This window comes from Notechis scutatus, chromosome 4, assembly GCF_049901735.1.
Source record: "Notechis scutatus isolate UNSWTSFEM ecotype Mainland chromosome 4, rNotScu1.2, whole genome shotgun sequence".
NCBI lineage: Eukaryota > Metazoa > Chordata > Lepidosauria > Squamata > Elapidae > Notechis > Notechis scutatus.
In genome coordinates, this window is record NC_142012.1 from 7,968,225 (window position 1) to 7,983,701 (window position 15,477).

At 44.3% G+C, this 15,477-nt stretch overlaps 2 protein-coding genes across 2 annotated transcripts in view; both read right to left on the minus strand.

Annotated features, from left to right (window-relative positions):
• The window catches only part of LOC113417907 (maestro heat-like repeat family member 5), a 51,877-nt gene extending 46,954 nt beyond the window's left edge, over window positions 1-4,923 (minus strand). The window contains exon 1 of the mRNA XM_087962592.1: window positions 4,843-4,923. Within this exon, the coding sequence (XP_087818718.1) occupies window positions 4,843-4,923 (81 nt within the window). The remainder of the gene's footprint in view (window positions 1-4,842) is intronic.
• A 1,384-nt stretch (window positions 4,924-6,307) lies between these two features.
• The window catches only part of SUCLG1 (succinate-CoA ligase GDP/ADP-forming subunit alpha), a 20,508-nt gene continuing 11,338 nt past the window's right edge, over window positions 6,308-15,477 (minus strand). Inside the window, exons 6-9 of the mRNA XM_026676491.2 lie at window positions 15,250-15,333; window positions 12,467-12,618; window positions 9,208-9,396; window positions 6,308-7,394 (exon numbers count right to left, since the gene is read on the minus strand). Coding sequence (XP_026532276.1) covers window positions 7,368-7,394; window positions 9,208-9,396; window positions 12,467-12,618; window positions 15,250-15,333 — 452 coding nt within the window. The 3' untranslated portion in view covers window positions 6,308-7,367. The remainder of the gene's footprint in view (window positions 7,395-9,207; window positions 9,397-12,466; window positions 12,619-15,249; window positions 15,334-15,477) is intronic.

Here is a 15,477-nt window from a genome sequence, read left to right on the forward strand (position 1 = left end):
AACTGGTAGTAAAATTTTCTGAATCCCACCACTGCTTCAAAGCACTCTCAGTTCTTGGTCTGAGGTCAGATTGCAGTAAAAGACATTTCCCACGCAGTATCTCCCTCCTTTTCACACGAGCAGAAGGAAGCTGTGCCAAGGCCCTCCCCACCCGCTCCTGCCTCCTCTCCTACCTTCTACAGAGAGTCATGTTCTCTGGCAAATTTTGTCATCTGCCTTAACCCAGCTGACATCTGCCAGATCTCTGAGGGCCGCTCAGTTCTCCAACTCCCTCCAATGTACTCTAGGTCATAGGTGACATCACAATTGCAGGCTGCATTCACCCCAGGCAGGGCCAGCGATGGAAGGCTGGAAGTGGCCCAGAAGGCAGCAGCTGTGGCTGACCAAGCCTGCCCACAAAGATGGCCAGAGGCGTTTTCTGTCCCTTCAGAAAGCCAAGGGCATTTCTTTCCTTGACGCTTTCAGGCGTAATTCTTTTCATTCATTCCACACCCCAGGAAAAAAAAAAATCTTTACCGCTGTTACCGATCAAAGAAGTGAAAGAAGCAAAAGCGGAAGCCAGAGAAAATTCAGGTCTTTACTCCTTACATAAATAAGGAACTTTTTCCTTCGTGGGTAGAAAATTAAGCTGAAGCGGTTTCTGAAAAAAAGCAATAAATAAATAAATAAATCAATAAATCAATAAATAGAGCCCTACGGAGATTCTCTGTCATTGCAGGTCATGAAAAAGTACTTTTTCAAAAAGGCAGCTGGACTTTGTTGTTTCCTTGAGGACTTTTTGCTTCTCATCTAAGAAGCTTCTTCACACTAACACACACACACACACACACACACACACACACAAAACACACACACACACACACACACACACACAGAGAGAGAGAGAGAGACTCTTGCAGATTGGTTTCACATCAGAGGTGGTATTCAGCAGGTTCTGACCGGTTCTGGAGAACCAGTAGCAGAAATTTGGAGTAGTTCGGAGAACCAGCAAATCCCACCTCTGACTGGCCCCGCCCCCATCTCTTCTCTGCCTTCTGAGTCCCAGCTGATTGGCTGGGTCCTCTTTGGTTGTCCTGCACAGGAGAACAGAGCTGGAAAGCAGGCTAGTGGGATGGGGAAGGAATGGAGATTAACTTTGTTGCTTGTATCCTAATGAGTTATATTGACTTTTTCCTAGTATGATTTGATTGCTTATTGTACCCTATGACTATTATTAAGTGTCGTACCTGATGATTCTTGACTCTTGACGAATGCATATTTTCTTTTATGTACACTGAGAGCATTTGCATCAAGACAAATTCCTTGTGTGTCCAATCAAACTTGGCCAACAAAAATGAATTCTAATTCTAGTGTACTTACATTAATAAGCCATTGCAAAGGGTCCAGAGATATAGCAGTTCCTTCAAGGGTTGCTATTAAACAAAGGACCCCATCTCGTCTCAAGCTGCGTATCTTATACCTTCTTTTTTACTGACATATTCATCCCACAGTTTCACTTCCTCATTCTTTCTTACTTTCTTACTGACTGCCACTTTCTGTAAGCACCTGTGTACATTTAAAGCTCTCAGACACTTGTTACTTTCCGCTCCTCATTTCCCACAGTCTCATTCTTCCGGCTCTAAGTACGAGGGAACTGTGGTCAGAGAGAAGACCGAATCAAGCATCCATCCTACATGAAGAACAGCTCATTACCCAGGGGTGGGATTCTACCGGTTCGGACTGGTTCGGGTGAACCAGTAGTTCCCGGTGATCATTTGGCCCTGCCCACCTGCCCCTGCTCTAAAAGTAAAGGTAAACGTTCCAATTGCACATACCTGCTAGTCGTTTCCCGCTCTGGGGGGGGGGCAGTGCTCATCTCCGTTACAAAGCCGAAGAGCCAGCACTGTCTGAAGATGTCTCCGTGGTCATGTGGCCGGCAGGACTGAATGCCGAAGGCACATGGTCCCTATTTTTCTACTTGCATTTTTAATGTGCTTTCAAACTGCTAGATTGGCAGAAGCTGGGACAAGGAAGGGGAGCTCACTCTGTTCCGCGGTGCTAGGGTTTTAAACTGCCGAACTGCCAACCTTTCTGATGGACAAGCTCGGCATCTTAGCCACTGAGCCGCTCCGTTCCATGTTCCTGCCCTAGACCAGGGGCCGCCAACCTTTTGGACCTCAGGGACCACCAAACTCATAATTTTAAATCCCATTGACCAGAGACCCTGGGAAAATCCCCCCCAAAGTCTGCAGGAAAATCCCCCACCCTGTTTTCCTACTGATCAATCATTCTTTATTTGGGATCACAAGATACCGTCTCCAGCTCTGTTCTCAGGGGAGAGAGAGAAAAACTTTTGGCTTCATGCAAGGAAAGCAGCAGAAGTCTTTCTTTCTCTCCCCCAAACTCCGCCAGAAATGAGTCTTTGTGAGACTTGTTGTGCCGGCGCAGCCTCTTGGAGCAGGATGCCTTGCAGGGTCCCAAAGACTCATTTCTGGCAGAGTTTGGGGGAGAGAAAGGAAGACTTTTGCTGCTTTCCTTGCATGCAGCCAAAAGCAGAAGAAGAAAGAAGTGGAAAGAAGCAGCCCGAGTGCTTGGGATGCATGGGGCAAGTTCCCCCCCTCCGCCCTTTCCTCCCTCTCCTCACTACCTCATGGTGTCTGCAATGCAAGCGACGCAAGCCTTGTGTTCCCACGGGCCATGTGGGCTGCGCAGCCTTGTGTTCCTGCGCAGCTTGGATTAATTGCTTTGGGGTGACATTTCTCTGCAGACCACCAAAACTTTCTCGCGGACCAACAGTGGTCCCCGGCTCACTGGTTGTGGCAATCACTGCCCTCGACTGGCCTTTATTTCCGTGTTTTGCAGGAAGTGCACACTGACCAAACCGGTTGTTACACTGGTTGAACCCCACCCCTGTCATTTACCCAACCCTTCAACATGGTGAAGAGGAAGATGCTATCACACAACTGGAGACACACCAACCACACAATACATCCCATACTCCCCAAAGACCCAGAAAACAGGTTTTTTTTTTCTTGCTTTTTTGGAATAGATGCTCCCGTTAAAGGGAGGGAGGCATCTGCCAGGGACCAGGGCCGTGGTTTTGACAGAAGTGGCCTGGATGTTTTTAATCTCCCAAATCTTCTACAGATAATCCTCAAGTGACGACCCCAACCCAATTTATGTTGCCAAGTGAAACCTTTGTCCAACGAGCTTGCCACCTTTTATGACTTTTCTTGCCACAGCTGTTAAGTGAGTCATTGCATTCGTTAAGGTGGGCGACCCAGTTGTTAAGTGAATTTGGCTTCCCTTATTGACTTTGCTTGTCAGAAGGTCACAAAAGAGGAACACGTGACTCTGGAACAGTGCAGTGGTCATAAATGCGATTCATTTGCCAAGCGTCCTAATCTGGATCACATGACCCTGGGGATGTTGCAACAATCGTAAGTGTGAGAAACTTTTCAGTGCCATTGTTACTTGGAACCGTCACTAAATGAACTGCTGTCATCATATGAAGCTGTCATACGCCTTTTTAACTCGGTTTAAGTCTTTTGAAGGAGGATTTCTTTTTCTGTCCCTGTGTTGCAGCAAACGGGCCTCCTGTTGCCCTATTACTATTAAAAACGTGTTCATAATAAAGATACGGGATAATATCCTTAAAAAATTCCATTAAAAAGGTTTATTTCTTTTTGCGGCCGCAATACCTGCTTTGACCACCGGATGGCACAGGTTTTTTTTTGTCTCATACAATTAATATTGAGGCCAAAGCTGCAACATTCTCGCTGAGGGACAGAAAATGGTGCCATCCTGTGGTCCAAGAAGGAATAGCAGCCACAAAGAAGAAATAAACCGTCTGAATGGATTTTCAAAGGTTATTATGCTGTAGATTAACACCTTATTAATATTAATATGATAACATGAGACCGAGCGCTGCAAAAGAGCATCAGAAACAGAAATCCTGCTTCAAAAGCCTGAAACCGAGGTAAGAAGGCTAGGATAGTTTTAGTGGTATCGGTAGGAGGCAGAAAACAGTGACATGCTGTGGCCAAAGCAGGTATAGCATCCTCAAATAGAATTAGGGTTAAGTTTAGGGTTAGGGTAAAGTTAGTGTTAGGGATTAGGGTTTGTGTTATAGTTATGGTTAGGATTAGGGTTAAGTTTAGGGTGAGGGTTGGAAGGTACCTTGGAGGTCTTCTGGTCCAACCCCTTTCTTACATAGGAACCTGTATAGCATTTCAGACAATCTCTTGTCCAATGTCGTCTTAAATACTTCCAGTGATGTAGCACCAACAACTTCTGGAGGCAAGTTGTTCCACTGATTAATTGTTCTAACTGTCAGGGAATTTCTCCTTAGTTCTAAGTTGCTTCTCTCCGTGATTAATTTCCGTCCATTGCTTCTTGTCCTCCCTTCAGGTGCTTTGGAGAATATTTTGACCCCCCCCCCACTTCTTTGTGGCGACCCCTTAGATATTGGAAGACTGCTCTCAGGTCAGCCCCTAGTCCTTCTTTTCATTCAACTAGACATACCCAATTCCTGCAACCATTCTTCACATGTTTTGCCTTTATGATGCCTTTATGATGTATGATGGTTGGATCATGTGGTTGCCATTCAGATTTTCCCAGCCAGCTTCCTATTTGCAAAGTCACTGGGGGAAGCCAGATTCGTCTAACAATCTAATAATTCACTTATAACAACTGCAATGGTTCAGTTAATAATCCATGCCAAAAAGGTCATAAAATTGAGTGTGGCTCACTTAACAACAGTCTTGCTTAGCAATGGAAATTCTGGCCACAATTGTGGTCATAAGTCAAGAACTACCTGTAGTTCTGTATCAAGGTTAACTTCCCTGTTGGTATCCTGCTCACCATACGAGCGTCTTCCACATTTCCTGAAATATGGAAGATGCTCTTCTGGTCTGAATTGGAACCTGGTACTTTCATCCCCATGAAGTGCCAGCTGGGACCTCTTGCTCCAAGCACCCTCATTTGCAAATTGTCATGTGGGAAGAAATATCCATCTGGCTCAGTTCCAAGCCGGGAGAAAGACACTGGAAATATGGAGGCTGATTGGAAAGATGGTTCAAGGGTGAAGCAGAACGACATGTGGCTCTGGAAAGCCGACCACATGCAGTTGAGGGTGGGTTTTTTTGTATACCTTCTCTGAGCTTTGCACTTGAGCTTCCTGTTCCTGTGCAAGAACATGTTTTCTATTGGTTGTTGTAGGGGTTATGTAGGGGTCATAGCTGGCTCTGTGAGTTGTCTTGAGCTGTCTGGTTTGGTTGAAGTTTGGACTGCTGAGTGAAAGAGGCTTGTGTTCTGAAAGGGTGTTGGGCAATTCCTATTATGGCTAAATGGCTGTCCTGGTTTGGATTTTGAGTGAGGGGTGCTGGTCTGATGAAGTCAGAGAGCACCCAGGACCCCTCATGTCAACCCTGAGCTACAAATATTCTCCTTTATTAGTACTGATGATGTTACCTAGTTGGGTAATGAAATGTCTGCCAGAAAACAACCAAGTCCAAAGAGCACCAAGGATCGCACAGTCCTCCTCCTTCTTTCTGAAAACTCCCCTCATTTCTAGCACTGATGATGTTACCTAGTTGGGCAACAAAATGTCTGCCCAGAAAACCACCAAGCTCAACTAGCACCAAGGACTTCACGGTTCGATCCTGAGCCACAAATATTCTTTTCCGTTGATACCTCGATCTCTGGGTTTCTAATAAAGTCTGTGTTTGCAGCTAACTCTTTCCCCTGCTGGAAGGCTGAATTTCAAAGGGTACATAATGAATTGGTCCTCATTTTACCGACCTCGGACAGATGGAAGGCTGAGTCAACCTTGAGCCCTGTTGAGGATTGAACTGCTGGCGGTCAGCAGAATTAGCCTGCAATACTGCATTCTAACCACTGCGCCATTGCTATGATCCACATTCAAAATTCAGACAGTCACATGACTACACATATTTTCCACTGTCTGCAGTGTCCCATGTCTCATATTTTATGATGGTTTTGCAAAAAAATGGCATTTACTTCCAGTTGTCAGGAAAAACTGACCCATGACAAACCAGGGGTTTGCTTTATGACTTGCTTAAAAATTAACCAGAAAAAAGACCATAGAACTTTTTGAGGCTTTTCGACTGTCAAGACTTAATGATCGCAATGGGAAGGCTCCATGACGGTCGTAACTTGAGGACTTTGGAGCATTTGGCAAAAGTAGCGGTATTCTAGGTCAGCCATTTTAACACTGAATGTGATGTAAAGTTGCTTCATTTTTGGCCCTGCTATTGGCAGAGATTCTAATGTAGAAACAAAGCAGGAAGTTAAGAGTCCAGAGAAGTTGATGGGAAAATGTTTATTATGGAAGATGTTATAAGTACACACGTACGTGGAGATTTGTCTGCATCCTGAAATCAACACTGGGATTTACATGCAGAATTAATAAACTGTTACATAATATTTAAGGACATGTAACATCCCAGAGAAGTATCGCTTGGCTCAACAGAGCAAAGAACTAAAGGATCAGATTTCCTTTATTTAAACTTTTCAAGATACCTAAACCACGAATATATCTATATATATAAAAATAGCCTTTTATATTTCTTCTCCCACTCATTCATTTAGGAAAATTTCACAAGGAAGAATTTTACCTACCTGCCTAAGAACCCACCCAAATCAACTCTGGTGGTGTTAAAAGTTTATTTTGTAAGACTAAGCATAGCTGTATCTGGATTAAATAAAAAGGTGGTTTTGCAAAAATTTGGATTTTGATAACGCAGCGGTACAAAATATGAATTGCACCTTCAGGCACCTGCAGTTTCACTTCTGGCACAATTGAGTCCACAATCTTTACTCAGTCAGAGAATTTTAATGCCAACTTGAAAAAAAATAGTTGAGAAAAAAATGTATATTAAAAAAAATGTTTTGAGGACTAACAGGTGAATCAAACAACAGGAAGCATAGTTTTCTGCATCAGGCACCACTGCCAGCCAAACACAAAGCATAAGAAAACCCAAATGCAAACAGAAAAGCAACATTAAAATATAAATTTTAGCAGTTGGTAAAACTTCTAAACAGTTTAGCTACTGGATTTTTTAAAAAATCCCCCATTTATGTAACGCTAGCAATGCAAGGAAAATGGTACCAAGCATCCATGTTTCGAAGAATCAAATTCAGTAGTTAGTAGATTGATTTATTGACTATCGATGTACAATCATATGTAAAATTAAGAACCCACCAAAATCAACCCTGGTGGTGTTAAAATTTGACTTGGTAAGACGGAGCGCTGCTGTATTCCGACAAATAAACAGGAGAATGCGGAGAATACAGGGCATGGAGGGAAGTGAAGAGTGTTTGTGATTCTTTGCAGAGACATCCTGACCGTTTTTAAGATTCTTTTCTCATAGCATTTTCCTCTTCTCAAACTCCTGGGAGGATTAAGAAAAAGAGAAAAAGGAGGTTTTTAACCAAAGCTGCACAGTGGTTAGGATGGTGAGTTCAGCTTAGCAAGCTCGCGTTTGAGACTCTGAGTGTTGTCCTTGGATGGGGTGAGCTCCCGTCCTTTGCTCCAGCTCCTGCCGGGAGCATGAAAGGAGCCCTCAAGTGGGCATCCCCAGGCAACGGTGATGTTATTGGCTAATCCTTTCAACCCGGAAGTGCCTCAGAACAACCACCAAAGCTGCAACAAATTCTTCCCAATCGTCTTCCTTTCCCATTTCTCTTCTTCGTCCCAGACTGTCTCTGCCTGGCCTGGCATGCAAATAGCACCTTGTTAAAATGCTCTGATCTCACAAGAAGGCGGGTGAGTGTAACTGCAGGGGACCGAGGCTGCCAAATGTGAATCCTTAGTTGATCCGGAGAGCTACAGCAGCTCTCGATAAGCTGCACAGCCTGGTTAATGTAATTCTGTAAAATGCCCCTTTATTTTCTGTGCTAAGGACAGCTAACAATAAAATAACATAAAAGGGTAACATGTCTGTCTGTTCTGTTGTTCTGTTCTGTTCTATCCTATCTATCTGTCTGTCTGTCTATCTATCTATCTATCTCTATCATCTATTTAATCTATCTATCATCTATCTATCTCTATGTCTCTATCATCTCTCTCTCTCTCTAATCTCTCTATATCTCTCATTTATCTATCTATCATCTATATCTATCATCTATCTATCTATCTATTTATTTATTTATCTATATCTATCTATCTATCTATCTATCTATCTATCTATCTATCTATCTATCTATCTATCTATCATCTATCTATCCATCCATCATCTCTCTATCTCTCTATCCATCCATCCATCCATCCATCCATCCATCATCTATCTCCTCTCTATCTCTCTCTCTATCATCGATCTATCATCTGTACCTACCTATCTAACCATCATCTACCTATTTATTTTCTCTCTCTCCACCCCACCCCCCACCTACCTACCTACCAATCACCTACCTACTTATCATACATCCATCTCTCCATGCATCCCTCCATCTCATCCTGGCATCGCCTCATTTTAACCTCGCAAGAAACATGTGAGCTAAACCAGGAAAGGCCCCTTGCAGGATAGAATAAGGGCTGGGACACACGCAATTCACTCAACACTGTCCAACTAAGTCTGCATTACTATTAGTATTACTAATCCTCCCATCCTTCCTTTCACCCATCTCCTCCCACTTGTGACGGTATGACTATAACTCTGTCGCTTCTATCCTTACGATTTTTATTAACCGTTTCCTAGTATGATTTGATTGCTTATTGTACCCTATGACTATCATTGAGTGTTGTACCTGATGATTCTTGACTCTCAATGAATGTATCTTTTCTTTTATGTCCACTGAGAGTATTTGCACCAAGACAAATTCCTTGTGTGTTCAATCACACTTGGCCAATAAAGAATTCTATTCTATTCTGTTCTATTCTAATTCTATTCTAATTCTATTTTATTCTATTTCTATTTCTATTTCATTTCATTTATTTTATTATTCTATTCTATTCTATTCTATTCTATTCTATTCTATTCTATTCTATTCTATTATTCTATTCTATTCTATTCTATTCTATTCTAATTCTAATTCTAATTCTATATTTCTATCCTATCCTATCCTATCCTATCCTATCCCTATTTCTTTTCTATTCTCTGTCCATTTCCCCCCCCACCTAAGAAAGAAGTAGAGCAGACTTCACAATGGCCAAGATTTGGATTCTGTCCCAAAGCAGCCTCGTTTATTCAGGTTTTCATGACTAACCTTGTACATCGTGGATCCAAGCTGGGCAGGAGACATACTGACAACCACCCCAGCATTCTGCAGGGCTGCAATCTTCTCTTTGGCTCCACCTTTTCCACCAGCAATGATGGCTCCTGCGTGGCCCATTCTCCTGCCCGGAGGTGCAGTGACTCCGGCTATAAACGAGACCACAGGTTTGGAGTTCGAACCCTGGGAGAGAGAGAGAGAGAGAGAAAAAGAAAGAGCCACATTTCAGAAAGCCAAGCAGAATTACAATCGGCCCGGGGGAGAGTAATTCACAAGCACGGTCAGAGAATAAAGGATGCATTTAAGCCCTCAGAGAAGGATGCCAGAGCAGCGGCTTAGAGTTTAGGAGCCCAGAAAACTGGAGCAGAAATGTGGTGCTGAGTATAAGCCGGTCATGAAAACTCCATAAAAGCCGAGCTGCAAAGACAGAGAACAGCTTTTGTTGGAGATATTCGAGGGCAAAACGGGCATTGCGTGGCCCCCTAAACGGTGCTGAGTGTTGTAGTTTGCCGGCAGCAGAGTCGGACAGTGGGGGAAGAACGGGGACCAGTCCAGGAGTCTGTAGAGGACTCGGGCGAGGGTCCTGTGTACGATGCAGAGATGGGGCCAGGACCATCTGGGAGTGGGGGGCTGACTCTGGAGCCTCCGGAGTCTGGCAGCAGCGAGGCCGAGGAACAAGGGGAGCCTGTTCCCAGTGCGCGTGTGAGCAGAGCTGCTAGAAGGCGAGAACAGCTGAAACAAAAGGGGCAACTCGGGAGTAAGGCTGGGAGATGATTGTCCCTCCCTTAAGGGATAAAAGTCAGACCTCAATGACGAAACTTTTGGAGGAAGCAAAGTACTTCGATCAGTTCCGAGTCCTCCTTGAAGCTCTGTGTACTTCGGTGGTTTTTTTTTCTTGTACTTTGGTTGGTTTCGTTTATAGTTCATTGGATACTTCTGTTTTTTGGCAGCATTCCACAAAACTGAAAGAAGTGTCCTTATCTTGGGGGATGTTTAAGATTAGTTCTGGCTGGGAACAATTCCCAGTGTTGCAATGAAATAGATTTTGCTTTTAAAACAAGTTTGTGATTAATTACGTTTGTTCAAACTTGGGTCACAACACTGAGTTCCAACTGAGCCCGTTAGTGCTATTTGATAGAATGGCGGCTCCCCCCATATACACACGCACATGCCAGAATTCAAGCTATTTTAGCTAGTTATTTCATCATTCTTTTTGAAACAGAGGATAGCAAACACGGAGTAGCTGAGCCATGAAAAGCTGCAGGAGAGAAGAGCTGAAGGAACGCTTAAATAGGCTGGTCTCAGCTCTACATGGCTTAGAGCCATGTTATTTGAAGGTTTATCTACCTGACTCACCCAGTCGTTATCTACCTCAGTGGTCCCCAACCTTTTTGACGCCGCGGCCCGGTACCGGCATCAGCTGGGCGCCGCGGCCCGGTACCGGCATCAGCTGGGCGCCGCCATCTTTTTATGAAAAAGTGCTTCCGGTGACCTCACGAAGCTGCGTTTTCATCAAAAAGATGAGCGCGCATGCGCTCGTGAGCTTTTCCGGGTAGAAATGGCTTTCTACCCGGAAAAGCTCACCGGAAGCGCTGGCGCCGCCATCTTTTTTTGATGAAAACGTGCTTCCTGTGAGCTTTCTACCCGGAAAAGCTCACCGGAAGCACTTTTTCATGAAAAAAAGATGGCGGCGCCCAGCAAGCCAGCGGCCCGGTAGGAGTTGTTCCGCGGCCCGGTACCGGTCCGTGGACCGGTGGTTGGGGACCCCTGATCTACCTGACCCACCAAAGCAGGGAGGCATGGGATGGTATGGGACCCCTCTCTTCAGAAGGTCCACCTGGTGGGACCAAGAAGCAGGGCCTTCTCTCTGGTGGCTCCCTTCTTATGGAACATCATCCCTGGTGAGATAACATGGACCCCAACTTTGTTTCACAAGACCTGTTCTGACCAAGGCTTATGGAGATACTAACAAACACACGTTAGTCCCCAAACCCTTTTTTCATTATTTCAACGGCTGTGAATTTTAGTCATTCACAGCCCATAACGGGTCTCAAACAGTTGGTGAATAGTCCCATGAAAGTCTGCCAAAGTCCTTCAGGATAAGTCTGAGATAAGCATGCATCTTTATCTTCCTTGAAATGTTGCCAATGACTAAAATGTCCAATTAGTTATACGAGGCCAAAATGGAACACAAATTCAGCACCGAGCTTCAGGTTTCAACCAACCAGTACGAACAAAATTGCTTCCTGCAAAGATTCCTGTCCCTTTGCTCCTCCTTTTATGTCTTATGGGAGGGGCCAATCACCTCCAAGCCTTACTCCCAAGTTGCCCCTTTTGTCTTAACTGTTCTTGCCTTCTGGCAGCTCTGTGCATGCGCGCACTGGGAACAGGCTCCCGCTATTCCTCTGCCTCGCTGCTGTCAGATTCTGGAGGCTCCGGAGTCAGCACATCACTCCCAGATGGCCCAGGCCCCATCTCTGTATCAGACGCAGGACCCTCGCCCGAGTCCTTCACAGACTCCCGGACTGGTCTATGTTCCGCAGCTCCATAGGCTGCTGACGGATCACAACAAGGCTCTGAGGTCATGGTTCTGCCCATGAGCCTGGGAACTCCAGAGGGATACAGAGCCCATCAAATAGCTTGTCTGATTTTTGTCACCAGAGAAGTTGGGGTTTGTTGGTTTTCATTTTTGTTTTTAACTGGGATTTTACCTTTGTATGCCGCCTGGAATTGGCTGAGTTGGGCGGCCATTTTTTTTTTTAAATAAACAAACAAACAAACGGGCAAGTTGTCAAACGTTAATGACAGAAATAAAAGGGCATTTTTCTGGCTCACTGTGTGCTAATAATGACTAGACTGATATGCTAACCTGATTTGCAGCATGAATGGATTTTAACAAGTTGTTAAAAACATTTAAAACAACAAAAGAGCAGAGATGGCAGGGAAAATAAATTCAGATGAGAACAAGAGAATGGGAGGGAGGGAAAGAGAAAGGAAGGAAAGAAAAAAGAAAGAAAGAGGGAGGGAGGGAGGGAGAAAGGAAGGGAGGGAGGGAGGGAGGGAGGGAGGAAGGAAGGGAGAGTCAACCTCACCAAAGAACAAAATAAGAAAAGATTGTCTTCTTATTCTCTGGAAAATTGTGTGCAAAAAAGCACATTTTCAGATTGAATTTCACCTTTTCCAGTCATCCTTCTATACAGGGATATAAAAATCTCCCCGAATGGAAAGACATTTCTGGAACATTCCCACTTACAGAGTTATTTTGTTTAAGGAAGTCCGCGGCGTCTTCTTCGGCATTCCCACCGATCTCCCCTATCAATATGATCCCACTAGTGTGGGGATCCTTCAGGAAGACATCCAGGCAGTCAATAAAATTTGTCCCGTTAAAGGGATCCCCTCCAATCCCTGTAAAGAAATAAAATTGGATTAAAGAGCCACGAAGGTGCGATAATAGCCATTCGGAAGCCACTGAGGAGTTTGCTTTCTTTTAAAAACCAACCACTGTAAAAGGATTTAGCGTTGAATAACTGTTGTGATTTTTCAACTGCTTATTTTGCAAGAAATTCCTAATCATTCTGGTTTGGGCAAAATATAAACACGGATAGTCCTCGACTTACCACAGTTCGTTTAGTGACTGTTTGAAGTTACAAGGGAACTGGAAAAAGCGACTTCTGACCACTTTCCACACTTATGACTGTTTTAGCATCCCTGTGATCAAGTTTTGAATGAACTGGTTCCTGTTTGTGATGGTCGCAGCATCCCAGGGATCATGTGATCCCCTTTTGCGACCTTCTGACGAATGAAGTCAACGGGGGAAGCCTTCACAACCGTGTGACTAACTGAACAATTGCAGCAATTCACGTGACAATTGTGTGGAGACAAGTCACAACACGGGGCAAAACTCTTAACAAAATGTCTCGGTCAGCCACAAACCTTGAGTTCAATTGCGGTTGTAAGTGGAGGATTACCTGTATGCCACACACACACACACACACACACACACACACACACACACACACACACAATCATCCAGATGGGAAATCTTCCATTCAAGGTTAAGAGAATCCTTCCTCCCTTGTTGTTCCTTAGAAGTTTTTTTTAGCAAGTAAAAAAGATATATATTTTTTGTAAAATGAGGTTGTACTACGTGAGCCTTTGGAAGTTGTCCCTGGAGGCTTTCCAAGAAGAGACTGGACTGCCATCGGTCAGAAACGGTGTAGGGTCTCCTGCTTGGGTGGTGGGGGTTGGACTAGATGACCTACAAGGTCCCTTCTCTTAATGGCAGGTTAATTCTGGTATAGAAAAACGGCCCAATTTAAAATCCGGCCAGAATTGAAACAGAATGGAACTCAAAGGAGCGCAGAGGAATTGTAGAATAAAACAGATTTCACTGTTTTCACAGCCAGATCAGTGGTGGTATGCTACCAGCTCGGCTTACTGGCTCCGCTGAACCGGTAGTAAAAAAAAAACCCCAACAAACCGGTTCCTCCGACAATCACCGGAGAGGATAAAAGTAGCAACAAGCACACGGGCGGGCGGGAGGATCGCTCCTAGCTTTTTGTTTCTTCCTCCTCTCAGCTAATTGGCACGTTAGGGGCAGGTGCCCCTGCGATCACCCACCAAACCGGTAGCAAACAAGGTAGGAACCCACTACTGAACCAGATGAATACCGGACCTGCAAAAAAAATGAACTACTCAAATGTTCTCTGGCTAACCATTTATTCAGAGAACTTAAATCGAGTGTGGATTTAATTTCTCCTCGACCGAAGGGGTGCCGGAAACCTCTGAATGAATTTGTTAAAACTCATTATAGCAGGGGTGTCCAACCTTGGCAACTTTAAGACTTGTGGATTTCAACTCCCAGAATTCCTCAGCCAGCTATAGCTGGCTGAGGAATTCTGGGAGTTGAAGTCCACAAGTCTTAAAGTTGCCAAGGTTGGACACCCCTGCATTACAGTATAAATGGATGCTTTGTTAAACTTTTCATTTCATTGACTCAAGTCCACTTTGTGTGAACCTTTGAGAGCCTCTTCTCCGTCTTACTGCCACCCTGAGGAATGCAGCGAGTGGGCCTCATACGCCAAAGGTCTGCCTTTGCTGTCCTATAAATAGAAGGCATTTATGTCATCCGATCCCCCCATGGGCAATTGTGTAGGGTAGCAGGTTACACGCAGGAGAACTAACGAAGTCCAGAACTTCACGTCAGCACCAAAAAGCAGGACAAGAAGCCATGGGTAGAAACTAATCGAGAAGAGAAGCAACCTAGAACTAAGGAGAAATTTCCTGACAATAGAACAATGAATCAGTGGAAAAAACTTGCCCCCGGAAGTTGTGAATGCTCCAACACTGGAAGTTTTTAAAAAGATGTTGGATAACCCTTTGTCTGGAGTGGTGTAGGGTTTCCTGCCTTCGCAGGGAGTTGGATTGCCCCTTCCAAAATTCTGTTATTCTGTTAAATCCTATCAACCTTCAGATAATTAGAGTTTCTAATCAGAAACTTTTATTCAGGAGCAGAGGCATCAGGAGCAAATGAAATGAAACTCTGCAATTTTAACGTTGCCCTTCTTCGGAACTGGCTTCAGATATTATTTTGTCACGAAGTCAAAACTCGGGAGGATACCCATTCTTCCATTTTAACCCTTCTGGTTAAAGAAATACACTCAGAATATTTTGTGAAAGCATCTACGGGGATTCCCAAAGATGCGTTGTTTTTTTTTTCAAGAGGCAACTGGACTTTTCTTGATTTTTTCCTCCCCCTTGAAAACATGTCGCTTCTTCGGTTCTTGGATGAGAAGTGAAGCGTCTTCAAGGGGGAAGAAAAACCCAAGAACCTCCATCGGCATCGATGGGGCAATGCACAGTTCACTCCCCAATCATCAGAATTCTTCCCCTGACGTGGCTCAATTTCCCCCCCTTAATTCTCTTTGCAAAATACACATTTAAGAGAGAAGGGAAGAGGGGAAGGGTGTCTACGTGGTTTCTACAATCGTATGTGTGTGTGGTCTTACACATGAACTGAGCCTCTTTCAAACCCACCAACACAGAAGGACTGTCCCAATCCGACTTCAGTTGTTTGATGGACGGCTTCGTAAGTCAAAGTGCCAGATCTGGATACAATACCTGGAAAAGAAAAGAAAAATGAAAAGGGGAGAATGAAGTATCAAGCTGATAATTGGTTTCACTGTTTCTACGATGCAAAGGATGAGCCAAACAATTTCAGAATTATTCTTGGGCGTTTTCATCGTGTGTGTATTGACTTTCTGG